The sequence below is a fragment of the Daktulosphaira vitifoliae genome, unplaced genomic scaffold (assembly GCF_025091365.1).
Source record: "Daktulosphaira vitifoliae isolate Bord-2020 unplaced genomic scaffold, ASM2509136v1 Scaffold_5, whole genome shotgun sequence".
Classification (NCBI taxonomy): Eukaryota; Metazoa; Arthropoda; class Insecta; order Hemiptera; family Phylloxeridae; genus Daktulosphaira; species Daktulosphaira vitifoliae.
In genome coordinates this window covers 18,558,112-18,576,395 of record NW_026099576.1, presented here as the reverse complement: position 1 = coordinate 18,576,395, position 18,284 = coordinate 18,558,112, and the positions used below count along the sequence as shown (strand labels likewise).

Genomic DNA, 18,284 nt, shown 5'->3' with positions numbered 1-18,284 from the left:
AATAATCTGGTAAAATAGGTGAATACAACTTGTTGAATTAATAGTTATTGTAATTTGTAATAACGCCGCCGTAGCACCCGCCGAGATGCGGTAACTTGTGTAATAACCATAAGCGACACATAATAAGACAAAACAAAATGCTGCTGCTATGATTAATGTCTACCGTTTATAATAGGTCATTGTTTAAGTAAAGAACATTTATGTTGCTGAAAAATTATATCGAATAATTCATTATGTTTGTTAAAGTCCGTGACTGTAAAGAATGGAGTGTAAATGTATTAACATGTGCATTTACGACGGCTGTGATAAACTGCCTCTAAATGAAAGTACCCGTTTGCTTTGTAACCTTGCTCGGTGAAAACAACAAGTAATAATATGATAATAGGGATGCTATATGTACCAAAGCAGAGGTAGACAATAGAGTAAAAACTGCAACACAGTTTGATAGCGATTATAATTTACAGGTATATTGAAATAATTGCAGATCAAACGTATGCGTTGTAAAGGACCATCAGAGTTGAATAAACGGAAGTAACTTAAATGAAAAGACAACGTGTCGCACAAAAGATTTTCTATTTCGAATGACAGCAATAAAAATAATTTAATGTTTAAAAAAAGTTGTAATGATTTATCATATTTCAAGAGTGGGAGTGAAAGTTAGTTTATTTTTCTTAGAAAGTTTTGGCCCTTTAAAATCATTTTTTTGACACAAGAGACTAATAGTGCCTATTAACTAATAAATGTCCGTAGAAATAATTTGACGCATCCAAAATCCACGAAAAAATACCAATAGTACTTGTAACTTGTATTTTTTAAGAAGGGGATATTAAATAAACTATAGTTCTATTTGCGTTAATGAGACTCATCCCTTTTTCACGTTAATAAACTTTAGTCATTAGTAATACTTACCAATGAAAAAAATTAACTGAAATTTTAATGAGACTTTAAGTGACTAGTGCTTATAGTTGGGTGTCGAGATACTTTTGCAAATTATTATAACACATTTTAAACGGCGATTATGGGACATGATTGTATAGAAACTTTGACTTTCCAATATTACTTGTATGTGTTTTTATTTAAAAAAATAATCTGATAGCCTACGAACACCGATTTGTATGTCCATTACGTGTATACGTTGGATGAACCGCGAAAAATATGTGTAAGCTTTCACTCGATGAACACACACAATGTCTATATATGTACAATGCCATGGTAATAATAATAATAATAATATGTGCTTATCACAAAGTCGTCTCCTTGCCCTTTTGTACGCACAACGCAATTCACTTCCGTTACAATGTGAGACACTGTACTATACATACAGGTGGGAATATACCAAAATTTTAGGGGGGACTAGAATTACACATAGAAGCCGCTCGCAAATACATTTTACCTTTCATGGTACCTGTCGAATTTAAATATTATTAAAAAAACGTGGCTGTGTATGCAGACCTTGATAATAAATGTGATTCAAGCATAGACTATTCTACAAAGTACACAATAATAACTTTAAGTTATAGTTTCTCATCAGATGTCAATCTGTAGATTCTGATGCATGTAACTAGTTCGCGTAGTGCATAGGCGAATGGCCAACAATTATATAATTTGGTCACAGATTAAATGAAATTAATTTCATTTGATTAACTTAATTTTCATTTAATCTGTGGTTTAGTGACAACGTGAATAACAAGACGATAAAGACGCTGATGGGCAGCGACCGCAATTAACGATAAAAATCGCATAATACAAATTTTAAGTTTGACCCGGATTTTTATGCAAATGTATTTTCTTAAATAATTTATTTAAAAATAATTTTGATTAAAAATGTTTGCGTTAGTAATGGGCAGATTATATATATATATTATATTATTGCATAAAAATTCTTAGGGATGATAAATTATTTTAAATTTTGGAAAATATAAACTGTTTACTTATGTTTTAAACAAGTTTTATTTTTTAAAATATGTTTTTTAACAACCTTACCTCCGCACCATGGATATAAAATCATGCGAAGGGTAAAGCTCAGCATTACGCTACATTAAAAAAGCTATCTGGTTCCTCCATACTATATAAGTTTCTATATAGTCCTTCGAGTATTACTTAATTTTAAAGGACTATTGAAAATAGGTGATATTGCATCTTGCTAATTATGGTTTGGAAGGGGTTATAACACGTACTGGTTGAGCTACTAGCTTATCATAAAGTATTAAATACATGTACACATCTTTAAGCTTTTATAATTTTAACTAAGATAGTAATTTGTTATTTAAAGTTAAATTAATCTGTTTTTTTATAAAAATTTTATAAGACTTATAAGATTTTGGTCACTTGTAGAATTTGGTTTTCGACAGAAAAATTCTATTGATGTTTGAAATTTGATTTCGAAGTTAAACCTAGATAATTAAATTATATACAAATATTTAATTAAAAAAAAATACAAAAGTATTTTTAGTTAAATTTCAACAACCAAGTTATCATCATTAATGCTTAACAAATAATAATTTAAACGACTCTTAAGAATACGCTAAAAAAGGAGTTGTAGTGAGAGATTAGTTAAGATGATTTTAATTAAAAATGTAACTATATTTCTTGACACATTCAATTTAAAAAAATTAAATTATATCTTAGAATCTTGAAAATTATTGACTGCACATAACTCTATACCCCTGATTTCAATAAAATAGTTTTTCATAATATATGACTGCATTATTATTTGCCTATGCAATAAGCCTTCAGTACTGAAAAATGAAGTGCAAAAGTTTTTGTTTTACTAATTATATTCTATAAGATTGTCAACTATATATATATATATATACATATTTTAACGACAACATACAAATTTAACTAGCTTATAATATCACCAAATTTAGAAAATACCTGATTTAACTTTTGGACCAATATTTTGTAAGTAACATTACCATTTTTGAATATATACAAATAAGGTATGGAACGGGTCATGACTATTTTTAAGTTATTAACATTTTTATACCTGGGCGCAAAGAGGCCAAGAAATATATGAAAATTATTAAATTATTTAAAATTAAATTTAGAGATAATTAAATAGAGAAAATGGTAAATATTAAGTTCATAAGAAATAAACAATGTTTAGTAAGAAAACGGATATATATTGTTTCCATTGTTTGTAACATTTGACCTGTTTTCTTATTTTTTGTACACTCTGTATATTTTTTAAATTGCAAATATTAATTAATTTCAAGTAACAATAATTTTATGCTTCATATATTTTATTGAATTCTGGCCTCAATTCTTTACAATAATTTTCAAAGAGATTTATTTAGTTAAATAAAAGTTTAAAAATTTAACATAGTATTAATTATATTAATATATAACAAGAGATATTTCATAAGAAAATATCACCAAATGTGTAAAATTAAATTTAATTACATATTAACTATTGTATGAACTAATATAATAATATAACAATTGATATAAATATTAACAAATCTTTAAAAATAAACTACATCATTACTTTTAGATTTTATGAAAATTGTTGCATTTTTTCATTAATTTTAAAATATAACCACCAAAGAAGAATTCCTATTAAAAGGAAATTTAAACATATTGATTTTAAATTTGATATTGGATAAGTTTCAGTAATACCTTGTTTTTTTAAGTTAAGTTTCAAAAATTTAATTTCTTTTTTCAACATAACATTTTCAGAAAGCAGCATAAACTTACATTTTATTTCTTGGGAATTTTCCTAAATATAAAAAAAAAAATTCATAGGAACTCAATATTAATATTTAATCTTTTATAATTTTTAGATTTTGTTCACTAAATCATTATTCTAAAAAAACTTTATTTAAAAACTATTTTTTATTATTATGAATAAGGAATTAAAATTATTTGAGATAAATCTAAAAGTAATTAAAAATATAGACCATATTGAAGAAAAATAAAATATTTATGTGACTATAAAAAGTTCAACTCGGTCATAAATTATTAAATGAATGATATAGGACCTGCTCTTTATGTATGTCAAAAAACAGATATTAAAAATGATTATTACCTCTTTGAGATCTAATATTTGAGAAACAAAACCTCTTTGTTTCTTTTCAAAATCACTTATTATTCTATTATATGTATCAATAACATCATCTATCTTATTATTTAAGGCATTCATTTTAGATTTATATTTTTCGTTAGCATCCAATAAAGATTGAATCGTTTTTACCAATTCTTTAGATGAGCTGATTTGTGCATGGGTAATTTCTTTTTTGTAATAATTTTCTAATTTATCTATATACTGGCAGTGCTCTTTATTGAGGCGATAGAATTCTTTTTGATATGCCTCATGCACAGATTTTATTTCATTGTTATTATCATCATCTACTTTAAAAATTCTAAATAACATACATTTAACTATAACTAGAGTTTATTGAAAAAATTATTTTAAATAAAAATTAAATAAACTTATAAAATATACATTACTTCACAGCAGATGTCATTATACAAATGTTTAAGTTCGTTACATATAATTTTAATACAATTTTTAATTTTAGTTTTATATTTTTGTAAAATTATACATAGTTTATAAATAATTGTAAGATAGCAACTAATGTTAAAACCCAAGTTGATGTAATCACCATAACATTTCTTTATTATCATTCATCAATAAATATTATTTTATTGATGTAGTTAATGAACTTAATAGTTTATCCGTCTATTAAAATCTAGTATTATAATTAAGTTTACGAGAATCGAAATGAATATTTTATGAAGTATAGATTATTTGACACCTTCACTTAGAATTAAAACAATTGAATATAATTTAATGGCTTTAGTATCAATGTTGCTGTTCTATGTATAAATTATATTATGTGTAAAGTATTAAGTGTTAACAATATAGGTAATCATGAATGAAGAAATAATAACATTTTATTTCAATTACCGGTCAACTTCTAAATTCTTATCAAGATTTAGTCAGAGAGTTAGTTGCGGGACTTATATTCAAAGAGATTCTATATTTACCAATTTTGGTTAGTTGTTATTGGCAACCATGTTTTTATTTGTAGCGTTACCATCTAATGTAAACATGGCCGACGTCGTACCTAGTTCATAACACGATTGGAACTAACTTTTGATCAACTAAATTGTTTTAAAACACTGAAGTCCAAACCAATGTTATATAAAAATGTAAAATAATGTTTATTTAATTATTTACAATTTTTATTTAGTGTTCATATTTTAATATTATAAAGTAATATTTAATTATTTATTAAATTTTCATTTTTAAAGACACTACACTGATCAGACTGAAAGGCATTAGCATCAGACTCGGAGTGTTAATGTAAGTCTACTCAATTAATAATGTACTATTTTTTAAAATTTTTATTTTGGGTTTAGTTAGAACAAGTATTTTGGTTTTAAAACCTTTATGGTTTTTGAATATTTTCAAATTGGCGCTTACAATTGGTTTGTACAATGACCTGGTTTGGTTGGACATGATCTTTGGTTGTGTTTATAAGCAAGGTTGAATACATCTTGTAACCATTCTGAGCAACTGTGGTAGTACAGTAATTTCGATTCTGGATACCATTAAAATTTGTGTAATTTTACGAGAAAGTTAATGAGAATAGAAGTAAATAATTATTATTTCATATCTATGATAAATTCTTTATAGGGCAAATTGTTATATTGTGTATTATTCAATGGACAGTAAAAAATTATATTCCATTGTTATAATTTAGTTTTCATATTTTTGATTTATTAAGTAGCAAATTAATAAGATTAATTATTTTGGACATAAAACAAATACATAATGATTTTTGCATTCATTTAAAAAAATATAACTCTTAAATTATCTATGTGTTGAACAACGATAATAACAGTAGTTCCTGATATTATGTCTACTAGTCTGTCCAAGCATTTATTTTACTTTTAGAAAAAGATCCAACTAGTTTGAATTAAAATATATAGCAGGCTCTAAATTTTCACAATATTAAATATTGATTATTTACAAACACCATAGGTATCCCATTTTTGTAAGTTCAATCTTATTTGTATCTCGTCTGAATAAAAAGTTTCATACTAAGTAATAGTCTAAATATATCAGGTATTCAAATTAATAAAGCAGATTTGTTTAACAACAAAAGAGTGTTTAATATAGTAATGTATCTGTGATAATATATATATTTTTTATACATTTATGTTAAAAAGTTTTTTTTATATGCAATAGTGAGATATCTTTAAATAATTATTAATTTGAACATTAGAATACATCCCAATGTTTGTAAATTAACACAAATAATCTTATATTGCAAAAAAATTGAATTTTAAAATAGAAAAAATATATGAAGTACAATTACTTAAATTAATATAACAATAAAAAAAAAAATTTACAATTGCCTCATGAAATTTAAAATTATTTTTAAAAAACAAGAAGGATAAATTAAAATTAATATGTTATGAGAAACAAATGTAGTTAATTTTAATCATTTTTGAATTGATAATTTTGATTTGTATTTGTCACTAAGTTACAACTACTTATATTTATTAATGTATTATGGATATTCAATATTTAATAAGTAAAAACCGACCTTTTAATGTTTTAAGTGAACGTTTAAGGAAGGCTGTGACACCTTAATGAAATCGCCTATGCAATAAGTCTCTTTAATAAGAATTAATATTATTTTTAATTTAAAATAGTTTGTAAACCATCTACATGTATATAAATAAATTTTTTTTAAATATATAAAATATTTAAAAAGCAATTGGAAATGTAATTATTATATTATGATAAATAAAAAACAATACTTTATCTTGATAAATTAGAAAAACATACAAAGTTTTATTGTAATTATAATTATTTAAATATTTGTTTCAGGTAAAAAAAAACACACTAGTGGAAATATTAGATAATTTTGTTTTATCAGGATTTGATTAAGTTTATGACAAATAGTTGTTTTAAACAAACATAGATAGCACCACGTATAACATATTTGAGCCTGTATTGCCGTGAGTATTTTGTAGATATATATATATTTTTTTTTTTTCAAATAATGTGTACATTGCATTACACTAAAATTCTATCTTTTTTTTATTGGGTTATTCGAAATTAAAATTTCTCTACTTATATAATTGTGGTTATTTTATATGGAAAATAAATAGTAACTGTTAACACAATTAACCTTCCTGTTGTTACACCATCTTTATTTTAATAATACTCCATGTGAGTTTATTACTACTTCTACTCATTGTGGTTATTATTGTAAGAACCCCTTTTACCAACACTGTGTACTTAAAATTCAGTATATTCGTTATAAACATAGTAATAATAATAATCATCACATGTTCCTTGCTTAATGTTCTAGACGTTGAGTAAGGTCGTTACTAACGCTATGAACAGGGCTGTTACCCCATAACACCCTGTTACGTTTTTACCTGTTAATGTATATGTGTCTAACCCCTCGTCATGTCGTACAATAACCCCGTAGGGTCACATCGACGATCATTGTGGGTATCTTAGTTTTCATTTTGCTATAACTATTGTTATATTGCATGACGAATTAGTTCTTTAACGGTTCGTTCATACATTTGATTATGATGGTATTCTATTTTCTTGATCTTGTAATTTTAACAAATTCAGTTTCATTTTTTTAGATCCATAACAGTGAAAAATATCCTATAAATCTGTTTTCCTACTAGTATTTTAGAATTGGTAGAATATAAATTTTGACAATTTTCGCGGCCAGCATACTTGAAAAAGCCTACATTCTAAAACAATAATAAATAAAAATATTTTAACTATTACTATAGTTACGATTTTAAGAAAAATAAATATAACCATAAAATTAGTATGGCAATAGTATAATCAGAATGATTAAAAATAAAAATATATTTCAATAAATATTTTAAATATTAAATATCTTTATAATGTTTCGCAGTTTAGACTGAGTGCGGATTTAGTTTTAGTTGATACCGCACAAAATTTCAAACTGAAATCAATAACTGTTTTTAATCATAGGAGGCCAGGACCTAATAATGTTATTAAAAATAAAAAAATTAGAATGTAATGAAATTAAAATTGATAACGTCTAGTTTTCTTAGAAAGACCATTTTAGTGAATCCAATAAATTTATTTTTGATAACGATAAATTATGAAAATTCAATGAGATGATCAATGAACAATGTTTATAAACAAATTGTTAATTATTGAGTGTTAGCATTTGTGTATTCACGGGGGTGGGGTTTATGGGGGTCTGAACCCTCCATGGACATAAAATCATAGAGAAGGTATAAAACTAATCTATGTTTTGCTTTTGGAACCTATACAAAATTTCTAAATACGCTTCTGACTATTTGTGCTGGAGAGTCTTAACTTTTTAATTAGTATTAATATACAGAATATTCAGTAATTAAAGAAATAGGTAATTTTTATAAACAGTGAGAATAGTAGAAACACGATTCCTTACTGAACACTATATATATTATAAGTATTATGTTATGACTATTGATTTTCTCTTGCAATAATATCTAATTAAATAAAAATAAACCTATAAATTTTAACAATTAAACGTTAATTAGATTCATATTTGTATGTTATCTTACGTATTTCCCCAAAAACCTGTTTCTACTTGATAATATTTAAGGATGGATAAAAAAAATTGTATCTTTCTATATATTAGCATAAATTTACGAAATATTCATTTTTAATTTTTTATATTAAAATGAATAAACTGATGTTTTAAATTAATTCTAACTAAAATTATGCTATAATAAAATTTAAGAAAAATAGTTATTTGATTTTAGAAAATATTTTTAGGTATTTTACCACACGAAATTATTTTTGCCCGTGACAACATAAATTTGAAAACTAATGTTTATAAAATAAATTCTTCAACTCAGTTAGATTGTTGCCCAGTAATTAAAAATATAAAGTACTGGATTACATTTATGTTGTATAGTAGTTAACAATACGAATATTTGTTTGATAAAATTTTTTTTTGCTTTCAACATATGCATAAGATTTGTAGTATTAAATTTAGTTTTATGAAATAGTATTTGTCATGTCAGTAAAATCCAGATTTCAACCATTTATAAATTTCAACATTTATAAAAATAATAATTGCAATTATCATTATTACTCGTATTATGTATTTTATCATAAATAAATTACTGGAGATGTAAATGCATAAAACAAGGAAAACTTTTATAATGGTTTCATTTTTATAAAATCAAATTTATCGTTGTAGTAAAATTAAATGGTTGACTTCAAAAAAATGTATTCATTTTTTTACCATCGTAAAATGTATTAAAATCTTTTAGTAGCCATAACTGTTTTTACTATTAAAAAAGTTGTTTACTTAGCTTGGGTTCATACCAAGTTTTTTAACCCACTCTTGAATTTATAGTTTTATAAATATATGTAAAGTTTAGTGATAAATTGTAAGATTTTTAATCTATAGCTTCCCCTTATAAGTGGTCTTAGCCTGGCCAACTATCAAAAGGTCCGAGGTAACCACTCCAACCTATTGTAGGATTTGCAATGTACAGTGTATTATATAAATTGTTAAAGTGTATTTATATTAAAGAAAATATGTATTGACTATAATTGTTTAATCCATGTATATAATAAATCAATATATTTTATTGCCAATTAGCTCCAAATATTTAAATATTTAAGTAAAATATTAGTTAGGCTTTTAAAACTTTAGTTAAATAAAAAAATTTATCAATTTTTATTTAAAAATTGTTGGTGACATTTTGTGATGTTTAATGTACAGTGCTACAACCTGTTGGGAGGCACTCCTTCCCTAAATTATTTGCAATGTTTAAAACTTCAGTATTATGACTTTATTTTATCAATCAAGTATTCTTAAAGAGTGATTCAGAGTAAAAATTTTGAATAAGCAAAAATAAAAGGTGATATTCCTCTTATACACGAAATTATTTTTTAGTTGCGTTACTGATAATGACAATGATAATTAATTTTTTTTTGTTTTCATTGATGAGGTATACATTTACACAATCGAGATTTTTCATGTGTTTTTAGAGTCTATTGATTAATTCCCAATAAATGTGTTATTTATACATTTCCATCATTTTTTAATGGTTCTCAACAATTCTCTTATTTTGTCACAACCTTATAACATTTTACGTTTCATCTGTTTAGGTAATTTACAAAAAAAATATTACTCTATACATACTTTTGTTAGTTTTGTAAAAAAATCAACCTTTCAACGCAAGTTCTTGGTTGTTGATAATTGTGTTATAAAAAATTATATTTTTTATTCTTTTTGATATAAATTTAATATACAGTCACATTGGCGATTTTGTTAAAGATTTTATCTATTCTTTTACTTGCATGATAAATCATTATGTTAATATTATTATTATTTTTAGAGTTTTTTTTTGATACATGGCTTTATTTTTATATGTTATTTTTATGTTTGATCTAAAACGTTGTTATATATCCCATTAATGTTACTTGTATGTACATTGAACAGGTTTCAATTAATTTTCCCTGTCCATATTTATAAATTTATTTTAAATATTTGCAACGTGATGAATCACGTTTATTCAACAAAATCAGCACCGATTTGATAATTATCAATTTGAAAGTATTCAATAGTAGCTAGTTAATTTAATTTAAATTTGTTGTTGGGATAAATAATCTATAAGTCAAAAATTCATCTTGTCCTTCGGTTGAATAAATAAAATCGTGGCTTCTAATTTTCAGATTAATAATTATTTTTCTTTAATTTGTTGAATAAATATTTACCATTTAAATCTTGTTTGTGTACACATAATTAAAATAGTTTGTCCTAAGAATATGATCTATTAAAATTGTTATGAATGTGTTAAAGTTTTCATGGATTGTCTTGTTGCTTGAAGTGCTTAATGATTTATCCATGTTTAGTATAGTATAGCAGCCACCGACTAGCAACCATCACTCTGAAGATGGACTCTGCAATGAGTCCGAAACGTCAGAACTGAACTACAAACATGGATAAATTATTAAAATTGATTAGATAATTTTTATGTTTTGATAGAAATACATCTACTTATGTTTTTTTATACATCATATTTGGGTACCATGGCTAGTAAATAGCACATAGAATATGAACATAAATTGACTGCGTTGTTTGTTTTGATGTAATTGTTATTTTGCATGAATGAATTTCAATTTCGGATTGCTGTGGGCTATTTTCGGAGAANGATAGAAATACATCTACTTATGTTTTTTTATACATCATATTTGGGTACCATGGCTAGTAAATAGCATATAGAATATGAACATAAATCGACTGCGTTGTTTGTTTTGATGTAATTGTTATTTTGCATGAATGAATTTCAATTTCGGATTGCTGTGGGCTATTTTCGGAGAAAAAATGATCGCATTAATGTACTATTGGAAGGAGTTAGCATGAGGTCTGATAAAATCAAGGGGTGGTAAGGTGGTTTTAGCATCTTCTCATACTGTTTTAAATATTATAGACTTATACAGTGTATTCCAATGTATTTGTGTAAAGGAATGTCAAGGATATATGTGTACCATCTTTGTCCCCAGTACCGGTGGTAGTGGCGGCATTTATGACTAATCCACTGCAAGTTCTCGCGTACGGATGTTTAGGTTACTTCATCATTTTGCCAATAATAATATACCTTTGTCTTTGTGCCACAGACCAATCTTTCGTCTAAGCTGAGTCCAATATGAATAAAGAACTTAAATACTATTTACTATTTATAGCATCGATTTACAGTAGCTTATTTATGTGTTAAATATAATATGCATGAGTAGAACAAGTATAAGTGATTGCCGTCATAATACTACCTGTGCATGATTATTGCAAACTTATTTAAAATATGAATAATTGTTCTTCGTACAATGTGTTTGTTGTTATGTAGTAGGGAAATGTGAGGCAAAACGGGGATATTTCAAAATCTCTGACTTTAATGATCTTATCGTTTTAAAAACGAGTTCTAGAGTATTTTAGTTCATTTAAAAACAATCATTTTGTAAATATTTTGTGATTTTCCGTATCAAAAAATGATTTTAAATATTCATTCAATTTTTACCTTTATATTTTTGTTATTCAACAAATTAAGGAATTTTTATTTATTTAATTATTAAAATTTGATATTTAGTTTTATAATAGTTTAAAATGCATAAAGCTTATAACCTCCGGCGTATAACTAATTTTTAGACCTTATTACTATTTTATCGTAGCATTAAGAATATGAACTACTGAATTAATTTGATTGTAAAATATTTCAATTAAAATGTCAATATACTTCTACTAAATAGATATTTGAGCCTAACACAAAAATAATGGTATGTTAATAATTTGACATTTATTAATTTATTTTTTGTACATAAGACATGTTTTGTTTATTACAAAAATTTTAAGGCTAAAGGAGTAATTTGAATGTTTATTGAATCAGCAGTAGTTTATTTTGAATTTATAATTTAGAACTGACTAATGAAACATTTAAGTTAATAAATGACGTTATAACTTTCTAATTTATTTTTTAAAGTTGCTATCCATTTTTTTTTTTTGTTAACAAATTATTGAATATTGTAGTTTTTACTAATTGTATTAATCAACGTAGCGTGTTATTAACTTAGCAACATAATTATTATGTTTTATTAATATAGAATTTATTATTTAAGTGTTAATTGATACAACAATGTTATTAGTAACAAGCTGTAAACGTAATGGATTTTTGAAATCAAATTCAGTTCATTCATATTTATTGTTATTTTTATTGACTTTAAACCACGTTTTGTACTTAAAATACAGGATTATAGTTAGTTATTAGCAAAAGAACAGTTGACAGGGATTCAATTATACCAAAGGCGTAATTGCAATTGGATGAAAAAGGTTGTTTTGTTCGGTTATGAAAATTATTTACAAAAGAACGTATTTTGCTGGACGCAGAAATGGTTCATTGCATCATTATTTCTTGTTACGACCCCCTCAAATACATTTTTATATGTTCTTTTTGAATATTATAAAATGCTCTACTTTTATTACAAGTTTAACTAGATCATTATGTTATTATAATATGTTAAATTATACAGACATTGGATATAAATATTGCACGTTGATTTTAATTTCATAAGAATTTGATTTTAGTTTTTTTTTATTAATTGATTAAAATCTAATGTAAATATGATATTACAATTTAATCTAAACGGGTTATCTCGATAACAAACTCGATGTTTTATTTTCCATTGTTAGCTTATTCAAAATGGAACAGTTTAGTAGAAGACAAACAAATTGTTTCACTCATGTTCATAGACACGTGGTTTTACATATTTATCCAATGAATACAAAATATATAACTCAAGGTGCATGTGTACCAAACTTTTAATTTGAATAAACGACAATTCAACGGTTTGATTTTAGATTAGAAACATTTTCAAGAAAAAAATTGTTTATATTTGAATACATGCGAATTACATAAATTTTGTTGGAAAAATAAATACATTATCATTGGTTGCACTGAAGGGCATTGTTCGTTATAGACTAACTTATTGATTTTCATACAAATGATCATTTATCAAGCTAAAAAAACTTCAAAAGCAAATAGAGGTCACCACTGCATATGTAATTGTTGCTTGGGCAATGCCTATTCGAAATAAAATACTGAATAATGGATGTTATAATAACGGAATTTTCAATGTCCTAAAGTTTCAGTTTTAAATTATATACAGGTTGTTATATTGCATAAATTTATAATTTATTCTTCCAAAAAAAAAAGAATATTTTTATTAAAATGGTCAATGTTTATTTTTATTGTTAGGTTGATAAAGTTTTATTTTTAAATAACCCAATAGTTCATTTTTTCATTCAATATTTGTAGTCTCATAAAAGTATTATCCAAATTATACCTCGAATAATAGTATATCTATATAGTAGTATAACGCCATAATTTATTTGTATGAGATAAGAGAAGGTAATCTATTTTTTACACATTTAAAACTTTAAAGATAAGAAATATTTTAACTGTATTCTTGTGGTTGTACATTAGTAAAAAATAGTACTAATAATTTTTTGTTTTATATGATAATGTATATTTAAAAACGATATACTTTACATTTTAGTATTAATTTAAATTGTTCGTGTTAAATTGTTGTCACAATAAATGATGACATTTTATAAATTGCTGACAAATTATTGCAAGTATTTATATATCGGGTTAATGTCAATATATGTAAACCTAGAAAGAGCTATAATTTTAGGTCAAATTCTTAAAGTTCTTTATGATTTTAATTTATTGCTGACCAATCCATTGATATAATCGCATCGAAGTCGTTACTGTAAAAATACCACTATGATGATATTATATTAATGAAGTTTATATATGTTATGTAACCATTTTATAAAAGTTTTGTATGATTTTTTTTCATTTTAATGAAAAAAAAAAACAGCGCTGACTTTGAATATTAATTATAATTTTATAAGTTTACTGGCTTTTAACAATGTAAAAATGAAAGTTGAATTAATGCCAAAACAAATGTGGTAGTCAAATAAGAATTTGTAGAGCTGAAGGAGATTTTAATTAAATCCCTGTGCACCGAATTAGGCTCTTTCGGGTTTTGGCCTACATTGTATATCATAAAACAATGTTTACAAAGTCGCGGTAATATCGGTTACCGCGGATCGGCCAAAACCGGGTCACAGTTTTTGCAGTCAGCTAGATTTCGGCCACCATCAAAATTTTTACAACTCGGCGGTTATATCCCAACACCCTTTCCTTTTATGTTAATATTAAAACGATTGAAAATTATATATTCCGGCAGAAAACGATGGGCTCCCCCCTTGTATCGATGATGCACTTATTATAAACTTTTACAGTTAAATGCAGAGTAATTTTTTATTTTATCCTAATATTATGTAACTATCTTATTATATATCGTATGATGTGCTGCTATTATTCTGTTTTGATACACAATAAAATACAACATATTAGATGTACCGTATATAAGGACCATCAATATCGTGAACTCACGGTTTTTCTAGCTTACTTCTTTCAACTCGAACCGTAGAATAACATATTATTCATAGTATGAATATGACGATGATCATAATAATAATACTTATAATAGACGGTAGCTAAACAAAAATATATAATAATGTACGTAGATAAATGCATGTAACATTTTCTTTTGGTGGTTTCGAGAAAAAGTAAAAGAGAAGGGAACAAAAAAAAACCTGTGCGAGTCAATTAGTTCTGGCGGTATTGCCATGTTTTTCGGGGCGTTCGATGCGGCAACACTGGACTGAGAAAAACCTTTGGCGGCGTTCTATTGCCAGGCGCCTGTGCGTGCGCGCGCTCAAGAGGGAGTCGGAGCCCCACTGGCCGTCGGGATTTAGGCGTCCGCCAGTCGTCGCTTCGCAGTGTATGTCGGGTGTTCTGTGACGTGTGTGTACTGTACGCGTTCATTCACATTGCCCAGTTTGTTGTTGTTTTTATCCGGATTGTGTAAAATATTGTTTTATCGCCCTGCAAGTCTGTAACGCCTATAATTATATTTAACAAGTACAGTCTGTATTTTTAATCGTGTGTTCGTCGCCGTGCAATTCGCTGCAATAGTACACGTATTTGAATCCATGTACATTAATATGGCAACGCGTGCGACCGCGGCAGTTTGATAACAATAATAATAACAAATCAAATTCACTCGGTCGGCGGCCAGGTTAGCCGTGTAGAGTATATTATTCTCTAGTTTCGTTCGCGTAGTTCGTCGGGTGCACGTGGAGTTAATCTGATTGATCCGGTACGACGTAAGGGTTCTCTGCATTTCCGGTGAGTTATTCAGTAATAACTTTAATAGTTCTTATCTCCGGCGTTGTCGAAATATGCACTCAATGAACTATGATTCCTTCAGTGTTCACTTACTACACTCTGGTAATAGGTATTTAGCCGATACTACAATGTAAACAATGAAGGTGCAATCGATCAATACCGTCGCTATCGTGTCCTAGATTTCATGTTTACATTCATTTATTGTTAGAATATCTTAGATGACAACCCGTAAGAATTTTTTTTTTTTTAGTAAAATGTCTGCCCTACCCAACCGATGTTGTCAAATATTATCCCTTTACCGTATTCGCATACCGAAACGGCCTCAATATAAGTAGGTGAGTAGTCAAGGCAACACCCACGCTTTTGGGTTGCTCCCTATATAACCTATTCCGTTCAACTGTCGTACACTATTTTCAAGTAAGGAGGGACACACGTCCTTGTTTTTCTTTTTTTTATTGAAGAATTGGAACATCATATATTCTCAAATTTTGACTTCAAATAATACGAGAGTAGAATTGATTTAATAAGTATTTCACCTAACTTGTCTAAAGGTTAAATTAGCTAAGTATAAAACTTTCAATGAGGTCTTTTAGTCGTACCTCATTTAGTTTAAGAATTTGGTCGTGTCTATAAAATTATAATTTGTATACTATTGTAAAATTATTTCACATATAGTATTTACAAACACGATCTAATATGTTTAATATTTTATCGTTTTCGTGAGTGGGTGTACTATCTTCGCTGTCTTATTCTATTTTTTACGGAAGTAACATGGCCGGAACACCACTTGAACATCGTCCAAATGAACCTAAATCTTCGTTATATTTTTTTCACTACTGTATTCTCAAGTAATTCAAAACTACTAGAATAGTTCGTATCTGATACGAATCCGGATTTTTCATAACATTGTACATTTAAGGTATTTTGACAACATACTACAGAATGTCATTAAATGTATGAGACAGAATACGATACATCTTACAACAAAGTTATTCTGTTTCAAGTTCTACTGTAGGTGATACATAGATTTTTATTCTTGACTTTTTTTTCAAAGGAAAATATTCAATTTCATTATAGGTGTTGCATTTTAACTAGTATTTTATCATTTTTTTAGTAATAATATATATCCGTTTAAAATAGTCAGGTACGTTTTATCAAGCGAAATTTCCTACAATAATACATTTCAAAAAATTAAGTAATGCGTGTTTTTAGTCGATTCGATGATTCTTCATGCACTAATAAGTTAGATGTTGACAAATTCTCTTCTATTTGTTTTTCTTGTACTTTTTCTATTAAAACTGATTTCTCATGATATTTATGTTATAAAAGTACCAACTTTATTGTTAAACATTTGGATATTAATGTAGAGGAAAGAATAAAATGTATTCGTTATTTATCAATAGATATTAAATTTTGTTTACGTTAATTGTAACGATAATTAAAATTATGAAATTTATTTTTGAAGTACATTTTTAGTTTATTTTATAATCTTGATTTATTATCATTCTAGTACACCGATTTATTTTTTGAATAGATATGTTTTGACTTTTATTCTAATGATCGTTCGATTTTACCTATTTGTCTTTTAGTAAATGAGTAGTGAACTATTAGATTATTATTATTATTTCAATAAACATTATATTTCTTAATGTCGTATTAGATTAAATAGGGGTATACTATAGAACATCACTTTATTTTGAAATAGTTGCATATGAATTTATGTATCCATATTAGTTACATTAAAAAACGATAATGCTTATACATGGTAGTTTTAAATAAAAAGCAACCCTCAATTTATTTTTAATTCACTGAAATAATTTATGTTTCTTTTATCGTTTGCGTTCATTGAATTTTTAGGATTTATTAGAAATGTTTGCTTCTAATTTTTATCATTCATTAGTTTAAGTTCAAGTTCCCATAAATGTTATTTACATTTAATGAATAACTGTTAATTAATGTTTAAATATGAACCCCAGTACAATAGTAATTAAAAAAAAAAATTTTTTTTTGTTAGATGTTTTACTCCAAATGTTACTACAATATGACAATTAGTAAGCTGCTAAAGAAACATTTCCAGTCATTGTCATTGACGATTTAAGCCATTGTTTTATCTTCCCCATTTCCCCTCTTTTTTTACTAACACATGCGTGTTAATTTCCCTGCCTTAACAATAATTCAGAATATTTGAACAGCTTGACAAATTACTAAAGGTTTTAAACTATAATAACATATTATTGATGTGCAACTATCTCAGATAACACTTCAATAAAAGTATACCTCATTATTTTCCTCGGCTAAATTATTTATTCTGAAACACTAAATTATCCTTTGTATTAAACTTTTTCCTGTCATAAGAATCGTTAGAAAAAAAAAATTGACAATCTTATGTATGACATTTTTCAAAATAACTATGTTTAGTATTCAAGCTTAAGTCAATTTTTTTTGTGATTTTTAATTAAACATATTATAAAATAAAATAGTCGTTTATTTGAGTGATAAAACTT

At 26.1% G+C, this 18,284-nt stretch overlaps 2 protein-coding genes across 5 annotated transcripts in view; one reads left to right on the top strand and one right to left on the bottom strand.

Annotated features, from left to right (window-relative positions):
• Window positions 1-3,463: 3,463 nt before the first annotated feature.
• Window positions 3,464-4,749, bottom strand: LOC126907820 (uncharacterized). Of its 3 annotated transcripts, XM_050689427.1 has the most exons (4): window positions 4,448-4,747; window positions 4,031-4,364; window positions 3,622-3,721; window positions 3,464-3,558 (listed from the first exon to the last, which is right to left on the bottom strand). In XM_050689427.1, exons 1-4 carry the CDS (start codon window positions 4,627-4,629, stop codon window positions 3,500-3,502), a joined length of 675 nt encoding a protein of 224 aa, XP_050545384.1. In that variant the 5' UTR covers window positions 4,630-4,747; the 3' UTR covers window positions 3,464-3,499. The 3 variants fall into 3 exon arrangements, with proteins under 3 accessions (XP_050545384.1, XP_050545383.1, XP_050545385.1); XM_050689426.1 differs by having other exon boundaries at window positions 3,464-3,721; window positions 4,448-4,749; XM_050689428.1 differs by having other exon boundaries at window positions 3,464-3,721; window positions 4,453-4,593.
• A 310-nt stretch (window positions 4,750-5,059) lies between these two features.
• Window positions 5,060-18,284, top strand: part of LOC126907818 (uncharacterized) — a 28,436-nt gene continuing 15,211 nt past the window's right edge. The window contains exons 1-3 of one of the 2 annotated variants that reach the window (XM_050689424.1): window positions 5,060-5,311; window positions 5,368-5,602; window positions 6,848-6,978. The gene's annotated coding sequence lies outside the window, so the exon portion shown is untranslated. Of the gene's footprint in view, window positions 5,312-5,367; window positions 5,603-6,847; window positions 6,979-15,345; window positions 15,781-18,284 lie in introns of those variants that run through there. The other variant, XM_050689425.1, reaches the window with a different exon arrangement.

Bases quoted from the DNA above. Each gene is read 5' to 3' on its own strand.
- LOC126907820 (XM_050689426.1), bottom strand. From the start codon at position 4,629: ATGATAATAAAGAAATGTTATGGTGATTACATCAACTTGGGTTTTAAC. The intron at 4,365-4,447 runs GTATATTTTATA...TATGTTATTTAG, and splicing joins GACATCTGCTGTGAAGTAAT to AATTTTTAAAGTAGATGATG. The intron at 3,722-4,030 runs GTAATAATCATT...TTTTATATTTAG, and splicing joins AAATATTAGATCTCAAAGAG to GAAAATTCCCAAGAAATAAA.